Below are 15044 nucleotides of genomic sequence, written 5' to 3'. Positions count from 1 at the left end.
AAAAGAGGAGAGGTTTAGATTAGATGTTAGGAGGAAGTTCTTTGCAGTGAGGGTGGTGGGACGCTGGAAGAAGTTGCCCGGAGAAACTGCAGATGCCCCATCCCTGCAAGTGTTCAAGGCCAGGCTGGATGGGACTCTGAGCAACCTGGTCTAGTGGAAGGTTGGAACTATATAATCTTTAAGGTCCTTTCCAACCCAAACCATTCTATGATTCTGTGGTATCTATTTGCTTTTTCTTTTTCATGTCCTTTTCAAGAAGTGTGGACAATAAGTTGATAAATAATGTCTTTTCCTAAAGGTACCTACATAAGATTCAAGTGGGTCTTTTATTTTTGTCCCTTCTGCTCTCACCTTCCCCAGGTAAGACCATAGGCAGTAATATAACGAAATCAAAGTGTTATGTACTAGCATTACCTAATGTCTAATTTTCTTTTTTGTGTGTGTTTTTAAACAGGAAGATGAACAGAACTGAATTTTAGTACCTAGCTCCTGATGGGCTGGATTTTGTCTTGGCAGGAGTTTTTGAAGATTGATGCAGTGAGAGAAGAAACAGCCAATGGCTTCAGAATCCATGGTCCCTGAGCAGGCAAAACAACATCTGATGAAAGGAAAAAGGCGGCAGCAGCAGCAAGCTCGGTCTTCCAACAGTCATGGGGATGACGATGTCTTCGTGTTTGAGGCAAATGAGGCTTGGAGGGATTTTCACAGCTCTCTTCTTCACTTCTTTGAAGCTGGAGAGCTCTGTGATGTTACACTAAAGGTGATACTTGTCACATATCCATTGCATGTAGCAGTCTGAAGATTAAGTTGCAAAGAAGTGTGTTGGGAGGTGGCTGTGAATATTGGCAGGGATATGGAAGCCACAGAATCCCTCTTGGATCTGAGGCATCTCTAGAGATGCTCATATTTTTCTCCTTATTTAGGAAGTTTACAGCTGAAATTTAAACACTTAAGATATTGACAATCTGAGAGAGGAAGTACATGACTTTGGCCTCATCCATCTTTCCTTCTAAGCAAGTTTCCAGAGTTGGTCAGTAATTACTGTGCAATTCTGTCTCCTTGTAGCCTCTTTGTTCTCAATGCACTTTGATCCCTAATTTTACCTCCATTTCTGCATTTTGTGCTGTTTTGCTAGATTCTTCTCAGCAAACAGGATTTCTGTAACAAATCTATCTTCCAGCATTCTTCAAAAAAAGAAAAAAAAACCAAACCCAGACAGTTGTGTTCTACAGCTGATCAAAGAGTAAAGGAGAAGAGGGAGGAAGGAAATTTTATGATTCTTGCATAGCGTTGCTTTAATGCATTATTTTAAACTCAGCTGTATATTACTTACATCCTGATCACAATAAATTTGTATCTAGCATGCGCAGAAGTGGGTGCCAGCACCTCTAAATATTAAGTATTGCTTAGCTAAACAACTTACTAGTGCAAGATAGTTACTTAAGGAATAATGATGAAGCACAGTTCCTAAACCAAGAACAAATGACACATGCCTTTAGGAGAAGTTGTTAGCCTGCCACTTTGACTGTTAGATATGAACAGGGAAAATCCCTGACAGATGTATATCCCTGGTGTTACAAACTCTCCTCATCCCTTTTCTTGTTGACCTCATTCTTACCTTCCTTCCTTTCCAGTTACCCTTGCAAAAAAACGGCAGACAGTCTTATTTTATAAACATAGTTAAATGTATACTCCTGCTAGGGAAACTTGCCTTGGAAAAAACACTTTACTGGAGCTGCAGTTTAACTTTCCCTAAGTTAGGCTTGTATTAATGTCCATTTGTATGATCTGTGTGGAGCTGCTTTGGTAATTTAAGAATATTAGGTGACATGACTTGGCTTTCAGTGAAGGCTGGAGCAACCTGTGGAAATCTTATTGTATGGCTTCCTAAATCAGGGATTTCCAAGTGACTGGTAACTATGTACTTGAATTAGAGTTTTCATGGGGGCTTGATTTTTCTTCCTGTAGTGCTTGGGCCTCGCTCAGGTTTTAAGAATAATCAGATCTCTACTGAACTTTCTGCTTTTGTGTGTGACCTGTGATAGTGAGCAATTCTGGCATTGCTGTTGTCAGACTGATTATTGTTTTAACTGCTGGCTCTTAAAATAGGATTGTTAGTAACTGGAGGGGAACTCTTGATTTCAAAATACCAAGAATATGCTAGATAACTTGTGGAAGGTCCCTGCCTATGTTAGGGGGTGGAACAAGATGACCTTTAAGGTCCCTTCCAACCCAAACCATTCTGTGATTTAAAGTTAAGCAGATTTGGGTAACATAGTAAAGCCACTTAATTCAAAAGGAAGGTTTAATTAGAGAGTGGGATGATGGGCAGAATAAAAGTGTCTGAAGGTAAGAATGGCCTGGGAGCTTTACGTAGCAGACCACTGGTAGCATTTTTTTGTATCAGTACTGTAGTTAGTTGGTTGGAGTGCTGATAACAGTAATAAGCTGTGGGAACACACACGGAGACTTCCTCTGGAATTAATTTAAAATTCTGGAATTTCACCTACTCTGCTGCTGCTGTCATATGAACAGTCTTAGGAGGCTGTTAGAAGGCAGAGAGTGGCAGATGAATACCATCTGCTTTTCTCCTGTTGGTTTGCTTTTTGTTCATTTGGTAGGTCTGAATTGTTCCTTCTGGGGTGATCTGATGTAATCACACTGAACCATCCATCTTTTCCTCTTTTTTAATCTGCATACTCTTGCTTGTGTGTTTGCTTTCTGTACTCAACTCGCTGCTCACCAGGTAGGCTACACTTGTGTTGATCATACTCTTTAAAAAGGTAGAGCAATTGTGTATTGAATCAGAGCTAGAAAAAACTCCAAAATATCCTTTATAATTTAGTATCTTTTTATTTTAAGTGCACAACAGCTCTCTGTAACACCTTCATCTGAAAATGAGCATGTTATTTGAGTCGGTCAGGGAAACTGGTTGCTTAAGTCAGCCATCCCTTTATGTTAGTGCAGACTGCAGAGTGACAAAGGCTGTAAGAAAGCACTCCTGGAACACAAATAGCAGTGGATTGGTCATTTACCTTCAATATTTAGATTATTTTTTAATGTAATGGAGTTCTAGAATTTTGTATGTGAAAAGCTTATTTTACATTTTCTGATCAGAATTTTGAGAAATACCTTCTCTTTTTGGGGAATACACTGTCTTTTGTGGCTAAACATTCTAAAAATACTGAAGTGATTGGTAACTTTTAATAACCCCTGAAATAGCTGTTATTCCTATGTTTTTACATAGATTTGCTTCTATAAACATCAGTTCCTTGACAGTAATAAAAGTACAGAAGTCTAAATTAAGTAGTCTAAAAACGTCACTTTCTAATTTTCCTCCCCTTAAAGTCTCTGAGTACATACAAAACTAGTGTCTCCTGTCTACAAGGTGCATCTAGAATATTTCTACAGAGGCTTCATAAGCCTTTTAAAGAAAGTCAGGTTCAGTGCATCAGTGCTTTTGCTTCCTTGTATTACGGCTTTGCTCTCCTCTGATGGCCAAGTTACAACTTAGAATTCCTTGGGATACATGGATGTAATGTCAGAATTTCAAGGCAAATGGGGTTAATTTGTGTGGACAAAGTACAGACAAAACACATCGAATCTAGAATTCTTATTTCAGCTTCACTGCTCCTCTTTTCACAGCCAAAACCGACATTCCAGTAAAACATCAGGGGTTTTTTTGTTCTTTTCTTTTCAGGTTGGTTCAAAGCTAATCTCCTGCCACAAACTGGTGCTAGCTTGTGTTATTCCATACTTCCGAGCCATGTTTCTTTCGGAAATGGCTGAAGCCAAGCAGAAGCTGATCGAGATCAGGGACTTTGACGGCGATGCCATCGAGGACCTGGTGAAGTTCGCGTACTCCTCGCGGCTCACACTGACAGTGGATAACGTCCAGCCGCTCCTGTATGCTGCCTGCATCCTGCAGGTGGAACTGGTGGCAAAGGCCTGCTGTGAATACATGAAGCTGCACTTCCACCCCTCCAACTGCCTGGCAGTCAGGGCGTTCGCCGAGAGCCACAACCGCATCGACCTGATGGACATGGCTGATCAGTTTGCTTGTGAACATTTTACAGAAGTGATGGAGTGCGAGGACTTTGTCAGTGTGTCACCACAGCACCTCCATAAACTCCTGTCCTCCAGTGACCTGAATATTGAAAACGAAAAGCAAGTTTACAATGCTGCTATCAAGTGGCTGCTGGCCAATCCACAGCATCACGCTACGTGGCTGGATGAGATCCTTGCACAGGTAGGGCACACAGAGGCACCAAGTGCCTGTCCCATCGCTGGTTTGGTTGTGTAATCAGCTCTTTGTACGTGAGTAGATCTCAAGCTGAAAATGTTCATAGCTTTTGGTGCCTCGTCCAGTTCATGGTTGGGAGTTGACAGTGTAAGCAAGTTAAGAGTTCTTAAATATCAGGGAGAAGTGATATTCTCCTGTTTCTGTAGTGAGAAGGGTACTCACTTTATACTCATGGCTGGGAGGTGGGGGACCAACAAAAAGCTACATCTGCGCTTGAGCAGAAACGTTTTATATTGACACAAAACAGAAAATAAAGCCATCACTTCACTTGGCTTGCCACTCATACAGCCACTCATGCTCACTGCCCTTGCTGTTACGTATTTGTGCTTTAGAAAGGAGGCAAAACTGCTGAGTTTTCTTACATGGCTAGGAAAGGAAACTAACAGAGATGTGTCACATCAAGTTGTGCTACTTCTAGAATATTTCATGTATTTCATTAACAAAAGAGCAAGATGTGTTAGCCCTAGTAGGCTATGAAACATGATAGACTTTTTAATGCTCACTAGACTACCATGGTAGGAGCCAAAAGGAGTTGGCAGTTTAATTGTCTAGACTTGATGCAAGCTCACTGCTTCTGAAAGAAAACACATACAGGTATCAAAAGGTCATTTGGCTGGACTTACTTGAACACCCATCGGAGTTCCTCCTGTCAAAGCATTAGCTGCTTCACTTATTCAAGCTCCCTGTGTGCTGGGTATGGGGGTTTATACAGTATTTGTGAGAGAATATATGTGGAGAACCTGTACTGGGAAGGATTTGCACGCCATGTGCTGCAAAACATGCCATGTGTCTTAGCAGGTAGGATTGGCTGTGCAGTTCTAGTTGTCACTGAACTCCAACTTGATTATTTTGCATTTGGCTGAATTGATAACGTTGGCATTATGTGAGTAAGGAGAGGTCCACTAAGATGCTGCTGTCATTGTCTTCATGAATCATTTTTCACATTTCCTAGGAAAAGATCACAATGGTTTATTAGCTGTCTTCCAAAAACCTTCAGTTTCATCTAGACTAGCATGAGGTTTTTGGTACAAAAACCCCTTCTTTCTTACACTATGCTTAAACTTACAAGCAATATAATTAGAGATTTTAAAAAAAAAAGTTATATTTATTGCCCAGTTGTGCTAGTAGATGAGATTAACAGTTTTATTCTATTGATGGAAACCAGAGTCTAGATTCAAGCAATGAAAAAGTAAACCCCTTCCTTTATAAATACGGGTTATTTGCCAGAGCATAGGGAGTCATCAGTTGACTTGGACATTACTGCTAGCTGAAAATATGCCTGGGCTTCTAGGCAGTGATTATCCATGTCATAATCAGCCTTACAGGTTTTACTCCCATAATGAGGTCTGAGTCTGTCCGCCTGGAGTTCTTACCACATCACTAACCTCAGGAGCCTGTCAGCAGGGCTGCAGTGGTGCTTTAAAGTAGCCTCAAATAAGCTGGGCCAAAATAAAGGAAGAAGTGGGACTGAAAGCAAGGAGGTAAGGAAGAACAGGTAGAGGCACATGCTTGCTTCAAGACAGGGACGCTTGTCAGTGCTGTAACAGGCCCATCCTGCTGCTCTGAAAAGCACTGGAGCTGCTGGACTTCTTCGCGATTGCTGTTGAGCCAACTGAGAGCTGCTTGACAGCGTTGACTCCAAACCTTAAGAAGTCAGGTGGATTGCTTCAGTTCCCCCCACTAATATTTGTCCCACCTTTGCCTCTGATTGTACTTCATATTCTGCACTGTTTGTCTTACAAAGAAGAATGAAAGGTTTGCTGAAATAAATGGCAGGAAGGATTTTGAGAAGGAAACAATTAACTCTCAACATGTGGGGTTTTTTTAATCTTGAAGTCTGTGAAGTCTGCCTTAGAGAAAGGTGTTACTGCACTAGCAATACCTCCTTCATAGACACTTAGTTCATGGTGACAGTGTTTGCTTTTTGACTTGCCACCCAAAGAAAATGAACCATTCTAACACAAGCCCTCTTACAGTGGCATAGCAGTGAGCTGAAAATTCATACCCAACAGCACATTAACCTGATAAAGCCCTGGTAAAGCCACGGGTACTGCCTGCATTGTGCTGGGCAGGTGCAGGTGCAGCACAGGCAGCAGCTCATCTTCTTCAGCATGGCCTGGGCCAAGGGACACTTCTCTGTGGCTGAAATGCAAATGGTTGTAGCAAACATTATCACTAAAAAGAACTGTTCATATCACTGTTGTCCGGAACAGCTCTGAGAGCTGCTCTCCTTATTGAAGAGCATGGGGCTGCCGGCTGGCTCCGGAGCTGCCAGCTGGTGCATGTGCAGCAGTGCTTGGTGACACTCAGCAGTTCAGCCAGTTTCTCCAACTGTGTTCATTTCTGTGTCAGGTACGGCTGCCTCTCTTGCCCGTTTGTTTCCTTATGGGTGTTGTGGCAAAGGAAGAGATTGTCAAGCAGAATCTAAAATGTAGGGATTTGCTGGATGAAGCAAGAAACTACCACCTTCACCTGAGCAGCAGGGCAGTGCCTGACTTTGAGTACTCCATTCGCACAACACCAAGGAAGCAGACTGCTGGTAATTAAATGTGTGTCTGGTTACCCAGTAGGGAGTGGTGTGAAGAAAAGGCAGCACATCTGTGCAGGTGTCTTGATAGCAAGCAGGTATAGCTTGGTATCGAGGGTTGTTCATGACTTAATGCAAAATTGGGAAAGCCATTATGTACCTCTCTGGTATTTAGGTAATGTGCTGCATTTTCCTAGCAGAACTTTAGCAGTCATTTTCTTTCTTTAAAGCATTAATAATTTATCCTGATTGGCTCTATCTATATTAAAGCCAGAGCTGTTAAGTATGTTATGACCAGGCAATCTGTTCGAAGCTGTACTGAAAACAGTGGACAGTTCTCTTTCGGTGTTGAAGGCTGAGCTAACTTTTAAAGTCTTTGACTAACCTACACCAAAAGTGAGTGATGAATATTAGACTGCAAATCATAATTTCTCCATTGTATTTAACAAACAATGGATTTACCTCCTTAAGCCAAATCACAAAAAGCATATTTAAAATATGCATTGTTTTTACAAGAGCATAGATAGCTAATTGCCACAGCAGGATGTCAAGCAAAGGCCAAAATCTAGTATCCAGTTATGAAGGGCAGTGACTGTGCTTCTTGAAGTGAGATACAACTTGCCCCGAGCTACATAATTTTCAGTTGCTCTGCTATACAGCTGTTTTTCCCCATCCTCCTGCTAGTTCTCTGGAAACCTGTTTTGTGTTCTCCAGGTGTGCTGTTCTGTGTCGGTGGCAGAGGTGGATCGGGTGACCCCTTCCGCAGCATCGAGTGTTACTCTATCAGTAAGAACAACTGGTTCTTCGGCCCTGAAATGAACAGCAGGAGGAGGCACGTGGGTGTGATCTCCGTGGGAGGTCAGTAACCCTATTCAAGCAACCCCAGGCAAAAGGCACTTGTTTGCTCCTTCTGCCGAATTGGTACTTTCACTAGCTGTACAAGTAGTAAACAAATTGCTTAATTGTTGGATAGTCTTCAATTTAGTAAAGCTTCTCCCCCTTGAAGGAGTGTTTGGTCCTGAGCCAGTCTGAGACTGTGTTTATGGAAAAGACATTACTGGGAACTGACAGAGTTGGGCTGTTTCGGACTTGGGAAGGCTCCATGCAGACCTTATTGTGGCCTTTCAGTACTTGAAGAGAGCTTACCAGAAAGATGAGGACAGGCTTTTTAGTAGGGCCTGTTGTAACAGGACAAGAGGTGATGGCTTTAAACTAAAAGAGGGTAGATTTACATTAGATATCAAGCAGAAGTTTTTACAGTGAGGTTGGTGAAAACCTGGAACAGGTTGCCCAGAGGGGTGGTAAATGTCCCATCTCTGGAAGCATTCAAGGTCAGACTGGATGGTGCTCTGAGCAACCTGAAAATGAAAATGCCCCTGCTCATTGCAGAGGGGCTGGACTAGATGAACTTTAAAGGTTCTTCCCAGCCCAGCTGAACTGTATATAGCCTCCTGCCTTAAATAGGTGATTTACTTTCTAAAAATCCATTTATAAAGAAACAGCCTTACACAGCAGTCACCCAGAATTTTTTAGTGCTCATACTGGCTCCCTTCTTACTTAAATCCATACTGGAAAGTTACTAAGACCATAACTCTTCCAAGAGCAGACCTAGCTTTATTTTTGGGTCTCCATCTTCTGAAAACAGGTCTGTGCAGTCCAGAGCAGCTTAGCACCAATAATGCAGCTTTCCCTTGTACATGGTAGCCCCTCTGTTGCTGCAGCAGAACAGAGATCATTTTTCTCCATGGAGAATCTGAAGAGACTGGTACATATGTTCAAACTGATTTGACCTGCAGTACTTTTTATTAGTAAATTAGTAAATTAGGGGAAGATGTTTTTGTCTACATAATCTCAAGCTTTGTGTAAAAGTCCACATTAGAACAGATTCCTGGTTGAGTACAGCATATAAAACTCTGATATTGAAAACATTCTAAAACTTTTACCTGTGTTTGACCTCTTTGTCTCCACATAGGCAGGGATGTTACATAAATGAAAACTGAAATGTTGCCAAGCAATCTCTGTATCAAAAGATGTCTGTGTGTTTAGGTAAAGTCTACGCAGTAGGTGGACATGATGGAAATGAACACTTAGGAAGCATGGAAGTCTTTGATCCTCTCACAAACAAGTGGATGATGAAGGCATCAATGAACACAAAGAGGTATACATATGTCCCACGCTCCAAGTCCTAGTCTGTGATGTGCCATTTCTTGCTGATGCTGAAAAACATCCTGCCTGTCCTGCCTTTTTCGGGTGTCTTCAAACTGTTCTATTTCTAGGATTCCCCACCCCCCCCCCTATTTTGGAGCTTTATGCTATAAATATGTTACCCTTTTGTTCTTTTTTTTTTTTGGAGGAGCTGGCTTCTAGAGCAGGGACCTCTTCTACTCCAGCTATGTGCTTGCATTCTGGCATCTAGGGCCTGTCTGCTGTGCCCAGTAAACAACTTGGAACTGATGAACTGGTTCTGTGGGTTTTTTGCTCTTTTTAAGAATGAGCAAAATAACTGCCAGCATAACATGAAAAGTGAAATACTTCATAGTGAAAATAAAACAAGTGAAATACTACACCAGGAAACAAATAGCTGCCTATGTTTTTCACACAAAAGTCCAGAAGCACTCAATATGAAAGTGAGATTGAGGACTTTTCTTGCCTTGACATTTAAGATTCTTTTAAGGAGTTACTGGACTCAAAGGTCTGTAATTTTTTGTTTCTGCCGTTATTTAAATCAGTATCCTTAATTCTGCATTCCATTTTGTTATTTGTTGTTTTGAAAAGCATTACCCACAAGTAGGAATGAAATATTAAGTATGGCTAAGTCCTAAAGCTATTTGTAGCTGTCACCTAACTAAAGTAGAAGACCCAGACTCTGGAAGTGGCTTGCTCTGCTTCCTCCCTCCTGCCACCACCCTGGGGCATAATCTCAGCAACAATCCGCCCTAGATTTTTGTGGCATTTATTACTGAGTACCCGGGTAAATGGAAGGGTTGCTGTGTCTTGGCTACCTCCCAGCTCCACTCCTCCCATTCATGGAGGCATTGGAACACTTAGTAGAGAAAAAAACTGCCACCATTAAGTGGTGTCTGTGTTATCTGCTGAGGCAATTTAAGATAAGCCCAAGATCTTGCCACACTGTTTGTTCTGTAGAGAGATTGTGCCTCCCTTGCTCCTGCCTCCTCTGAGCCTGCCCTCTTTAATGAGACAAGAATATTGTCAATGACATGGTAGATCACCTCTCTTGGTAGCTAAAGCAGAAACTTGATGCTCATATTCTAGACCATACTTTCAATTTTATAATACTGATTGTACTCTCATATTGGTAGATTAGTACAAGCAAGTTTGACAACCATTTTAACACTTAATAAAAATACACCAGAATGGAAGAAATTGCAATTAAATCTTGCTAGAGTTCAGCTATTTATTATCCAGCACAGGTTTGTCTTCTAATATGTATTAGTATCACCCCCAGTCATTCTCAAATGGTAGCAGCCAGCTATACCAACGAAGTTAAAACCAGCAGGTTTTGGTTCATCACCAGATTCAGTAAAACAAAATAGGAGGCATAAAAGTTCAATACTGAGATAGAGAAATCATACCTAAGACATTGTCACATACCCAGATATGTCAGCAGAGGACTTGGCCTTAGAGTTGACAAGAAGTCAAAATGACATGGGTGTGCAGAGAGCCAGCCACATGATTTACTATAAACGTCACTTTTTAAATTTGCATTACTCTTTCCACCCTAGTTTGAAACAGGCACCATTCGTGTACCATTGCATTTGCTGTGTTGCTCCCTCTGGTTAAGGATTTGCACTGAGGTGTTGGTGCTGTGTTTCCCTAGGAGAGGCATTGCCCTGGCGTCCCTGGGTGGCCCCATTTACGCCATCGGGGGCCTGGATGACAATACGTGCTTCAGCGACGTGGAGCGCTACGACATCGACTCGGATCGCTGGAGTACGGTGGCCTCCATGAACACTCCCCGGGGCGGCGTTGGCTCCGTAGCCCTGGTGGTGAGTCACTGCTTCCTCCCAGGCTGTGGCCAGCTGGGGAACCCACCTGCTTTTCGGAGCTGCTTTCACAAGGTAGAACACAAGGTCTTGAACAAAATGCAGCTGGTGGGTATGAGCGCCTCTGGTCATCAAAACCCTGTGCAAAAAGTGGGGATATTTAGGATAATACTCATATCAAATTGAACTGTTTCAACAGTATTTGAGATACTGGGAGGAATACCCTTCTAATGACATGTATAGTGCTTCCTGTCTCAGCAGCTTGGTTTGTCATGGTCACTGTGTTTAAAAGTACCAAATGCATGCTGTACTTTAATCCCTTTATGCTCTGAAAAAGAGCTGCAACACTACGTAACAGTTTCACTTCTTTTAATTGCAAGAGATAGCATTTATGTTCGATAATTATATCTGTTGTTGGAATTCTTAAATAAAAGTGGATATACCACATTTTCCTATAATTTTAACGCTGCTTATGAAAAGCTGAGTAAAGGCAACTACATCACAAATAATCTTTGTGCAACTGTTTTCCAGAACCATGTTTATGCTGTGGGTGGCAATGATGGTGTAGCATCTCTTTCCAGTGTGGAGAAATACGATCCCCACTTGGATAAGTGGATAGAAGTGAAAGAGATGGGTCAGCGAAGGGCTGGGAACGGTGTCAGCGAGCTCCATGGCTGCTTGTATGTTGTGGGTGAGTAGGAATGTGGCATCTTATAGTGCTGCTGCTGCCAAGTGCTGGCCTTTGGAAGAGGCTGTTGTTGCTAGAGGAACCAGGAACAGATAGAGCTGACCTGTACTTGGTGTTCTTGGGCAGGAGAAGAAAGCAAGCACAACCAGGGCACGCTTAAACGAAGGTACCTTAGCAAGGAAATGAAAAGCAGCTCCTAACCCATATTTCAGGAGGGCTGATCTGTTAAAGACAATATGCCCGTATTAGAAAATCCTCTCAAGATTCACTACTTTTGAGTTTCCTTTTAGCAAACTATTCTTAAATTAACACGCTTTCAAAGCACTCGAGTTGTGTTCCGAGTGTAGACAACAGTAGGTTTTTTTGCACTTATTCCACAGCTTCTTGTCTTGTGTGCTACCTTGTATTTACCTGCTTTCCTGAGAGGAAGATGCCAGGTAGGTGTGCCATAGTGATAGTTAAAAAGCCCTGATTTATTATAAGTGCTAAATAGGTTTCAAAAAAAATGCTCCTCTGACAGCTTCCCCAACAAGGGGAAGTGATGTCAACATCACTGAGTCTTATATGAGGATTTTTTTTTCTCTACTCATATATTTGCCAATGCTGTAATTTGAGAATGCTGTTAGAGTGTGTTTTGCATAAAGTAAAATAAGTGCAAGATTGAGACCATCCTTTTGCTGGTGTTAGGTTTCTTTCTCTTCCAAATGGGAAGCTGTTTCATTATAAGTATGATGAATTCAAGGAGAAAAATAATAAAATTAGAATCCTTGCAACTTGAGTAGAATAAAACTGTCATTCTGAGTGATGTTTGTGCAGTGAGAGGAGGGAGAGCTGTTAGGTTAATTTTTAGGAGCATGTAAAGTTCCAGTAAAGAGAGAGCTGGACAGGACCCCCTGAATGCTGAGAATGCCGGTCTTGGATATCCCCTGCACCAGAAGTGCCAAAAGCTGATCTTGTGATGGTTGTTTGCAGGTGGCTTTGATGACAACTCGCCCCTGAGTTCGGTGGAGCGGTTCGACCCACGCTGTAACAAATGGGAATATGTGGCAGAGCTTACAACTCCGAGGGGTGGTGTTGGCATAGCGACACTGATGGGGAAAATTTTTGCAGTCGGAGGTCATAATGGCAATGTGTACCTGAACACAGTGGAAGCATTTGATCCCATAGTGAACCGGTAATTTCAAATGTTTTGCTTGGCTTAATAAGATAAGAAAATCTGCCTGTATGAAAACACCAGCATAGAAACAGTGTGCAGGAGGAGTCTAGCTGTTGTTTCCTGGTAATAATTGAATCATATCCATAACTATCAGTGCAGGACTGCTGCTTATATCACTAGGGCAGTCTTCTAAATATTTAAGCACCTCCTCCTCTGCTCCTCTCTATCCCTTGTCCTCACCCTTTCATTCAATAACATTCTCCTGCTTGTTTCAATTTGATTTTGCACTAAGTGGGGTGTGTTTTTTGTGCAGAGTGAACAGCTAGGCAGTGTCAATTTGATTTTGCACTAAGTGGGGTGTGTTTTTGTGCAGAGTGAACAGCTAGGCAGTGCAACAGAATTTCAGGCACAGAAAATACTTCCAGGTTGCTCAGAAAGGGCAGGAACTTAACTTTCCTTTTTTGCCGTAGGTGGGAACTCGTGGGCTCAGTGTCGCACTGCAGGGCAGGGGCAGGCGTGGCTGTGTGCTCCTGTCTCAGCAGCCAGATCCGGGACATGGGCCAAGGGTCTAGCAACGTTGTGGACTGCATGTGAGCTCTGCTGCCTCCTCCAAATTCCAAAGGAATGCTACTAGGGAGGCACTGTGCAGCTTTTAAACACTGTGTTTTGTATGGTAGGTTAAGGAATAAATCAAATACATTTTCTTTGTGAAAATGGTATCTTCTGCAACTGTAAAGCTTTTGGTGGCTTTCTGTCAGTAGTGATACACAAAAGCCTGTGAAAACATGGAATAAAAGCGTGACTCACAGGAACAAACCTGCCAAGAACTGCAATCATCCCATTTCTGAGAAGCTGTAATTTCAGAATCATTTGAGGCAGCTATTGCAGGGACTCAGTATTGAACTGTAAATCAATCAGGCATGTGGTGAGGAGCGCCGCAGCAGCTCCTGCTGCTGAGCTTCCCCCAACAGCCCTGCTGCATGTTCTCTGGAGAGCTCGAGTGCCATTTCATATAACTTGTTTTCTGGAATGGAGTCTTAAATGTTTCCCAGTTGTACAAGACCTTTGGAACAGAAGGTGTCTCAAGTTTTAGAAGGTAACGACATCCCTGATGCACACGGAGATAGCTGAGGCAGAGAAGTTCACTGCTCACCTCTCAAGGGAATGCTGACAGCAGTGGAAATTGCAGGGATTCAGTCTGAAAACTGTCTTAAAAAATACTTTCTCGAGCTAATAAACTTGTTAGAAAGCTGGAAAGATTCTTGATCTGAGTTTAGCCACTGGAATACTGGGATTCTCTAGTCTTCAGTAAAATCTGTAGTTACTACCCTCTTCTCCAAAGGAGTGTTTCTGTTGAGAGGTCCTTCCTGAATTTGTCCTACTTTGAGATGGTACTGTGTGAAAATGTAGGCTTCAGTGGTGTTTGAGTCACCATTTTTATACAAAATGGAAATGCATAATAAAATTTGTGGTATTCTGTAAAACTTTTAAGTGCAACTCTAGAAGACATGACTGATTTCAGTATCCAGTAGCAGCTCTGGTAACATTCTCAAGGTTGGCTCTTTTAAGGGAGCAGATAAAAGGGAGCAAAACCTTAAATGAACCAAAGAGAGTCAGCAGAAAGATAATTGGTAATAAACCAGTACTTCCATCAAAAATTGAGACAGCAACGTGACAGCCCTGCATCACCTTGAACAGACCAAGTGACAATCCTTTGTGACCAAAGTTTCACAGTTACCAAATTGTTCCAAATGCCCAGGGAGAGCAGCAAATTTCTCTGCATTCAGGACCAGGAGAGGCAGGACAGCAGGAGCGAGGCACAGTTGTATTTTTCTGCCGAGTTACCATCATTTAGCTTCCCTGCCCGAAATGGCTTTGCACTTTGGTAGCACCCAGGGACAAAGTGAACGGTACTGTAAATAATGAAACACTGCAATAAAACATTTGTACTTCAAAGCACGTTGTTTATTGTATCTCTGGAGCTTGCTGGTGCTGGGAAACATTACAACATTGAGTATTTTTTGGTTTCTGCAGTGTGTATTTCTCAACAGGAAGCTTCTGTTGGCAGAGAGAATCCTGCATTACAGCCATCGGCTGTTCCACCCCGCTGCCCTCCTCTCAAGGATGTGGTTACTCTTGTGGCTCTTCACCTGACTGAAGGGTGGAAAGGAGGGATAGAGGTTCCCTCTCTGGGACTAAATGTTGCCTTCTATGGATGTCCTGGCTAACAAAAACCCCAAGTTTTCTACCAAGTGACCCTGACTGTGAGACCAAGTGCAGGTTGCCAGCTGATCCATTTCTCCTCTGGGTGGGAGAGTGTGACACCTGTGGGTGCAGCCTGTGTGTGACTCACGCACCTGGACCAC

At 42.4% G+C, this 15044-nt stretch overlaps 1 protein-coding gene across 1 annotated transcript; it reads left to right on the top strand.

Annotated features, from left to right (window-relative positions):
• The first annotated feature begins 432 nt into the window (after nucleotides 1-432).
• KLHL8 (kelch like family member 8) lies at nucleotides 433-14641 on the top strand. Its single transcript, XM_008641257.2, has 9 exons — nucleotides 433-760; nucleotides 3701-4249; nucleotides 6656-6842; nucleotides 7545-7688; nucleotides 8877-8988; nucleotides 10669-10837; nucleotides 11366-11525; nucleotides 12495-12696; nucleotides 13149-14641. Exons 1-9 carry the CDS (start codon nucleotides 557-559, stop codon nucleotides 13270-13272), a joined length of 1851 nt encoding a protein of 616 aa, XP_008639479.1. The 5' UTR covers nucleotides 433-556; the 3' UTR covers nucleotides 13273-14641.
• Nucleotides 14642-15044: the final 403 nt, after the last annotated feature.

This window comes from Corvus brachyrhynchos, unplaced genomic scaffold, assembly GCF_000691975.1.
Source record: "Corvus brachyrhynchos isolate BGI_N302 unplaced genomic scaffold, ASM69197v1 scaffold229, whole genome shotgun sequence".
NCBI lineage: Eukaryota > Metazoa > Chordata > Aves > Passeriformes > Corvidae > Corvus > Corvus brachyrhynchos.
The sequence above is the reverse complement of the archived record's forward strand: the minus strand, read 5'-3'. Positions and strand labels throughout refer to the sequence as shown.

What these genes read in the sequence shown, in the direction of transcription:
- KLHL8 (XM_008641257.2), top strand. Translation starts at nt 557, where the DNA reads ATGGCTTCAGAATCCATGGTCCCTGAGCAGGCAAAACAACATCTGATG. An exon ending in TCTGTGATGTTACACTAAAG is followed by an intron (nt 761 to 3,700) that starts GTGATACTTGTC and finishes TTTTCTTTTCAG; the next exon opens with GTTGGTTCAAAGCTAATCTC. An exon ending in TTGGCTCCGTAGCCCTGGTG is followed by an intron (nt 10,838 to 11,365) that starts GTGAGTCACTGC and finishes ACTGTTTTCCAG; the next exon opens with AACCATGTTTATGCTGTGGG.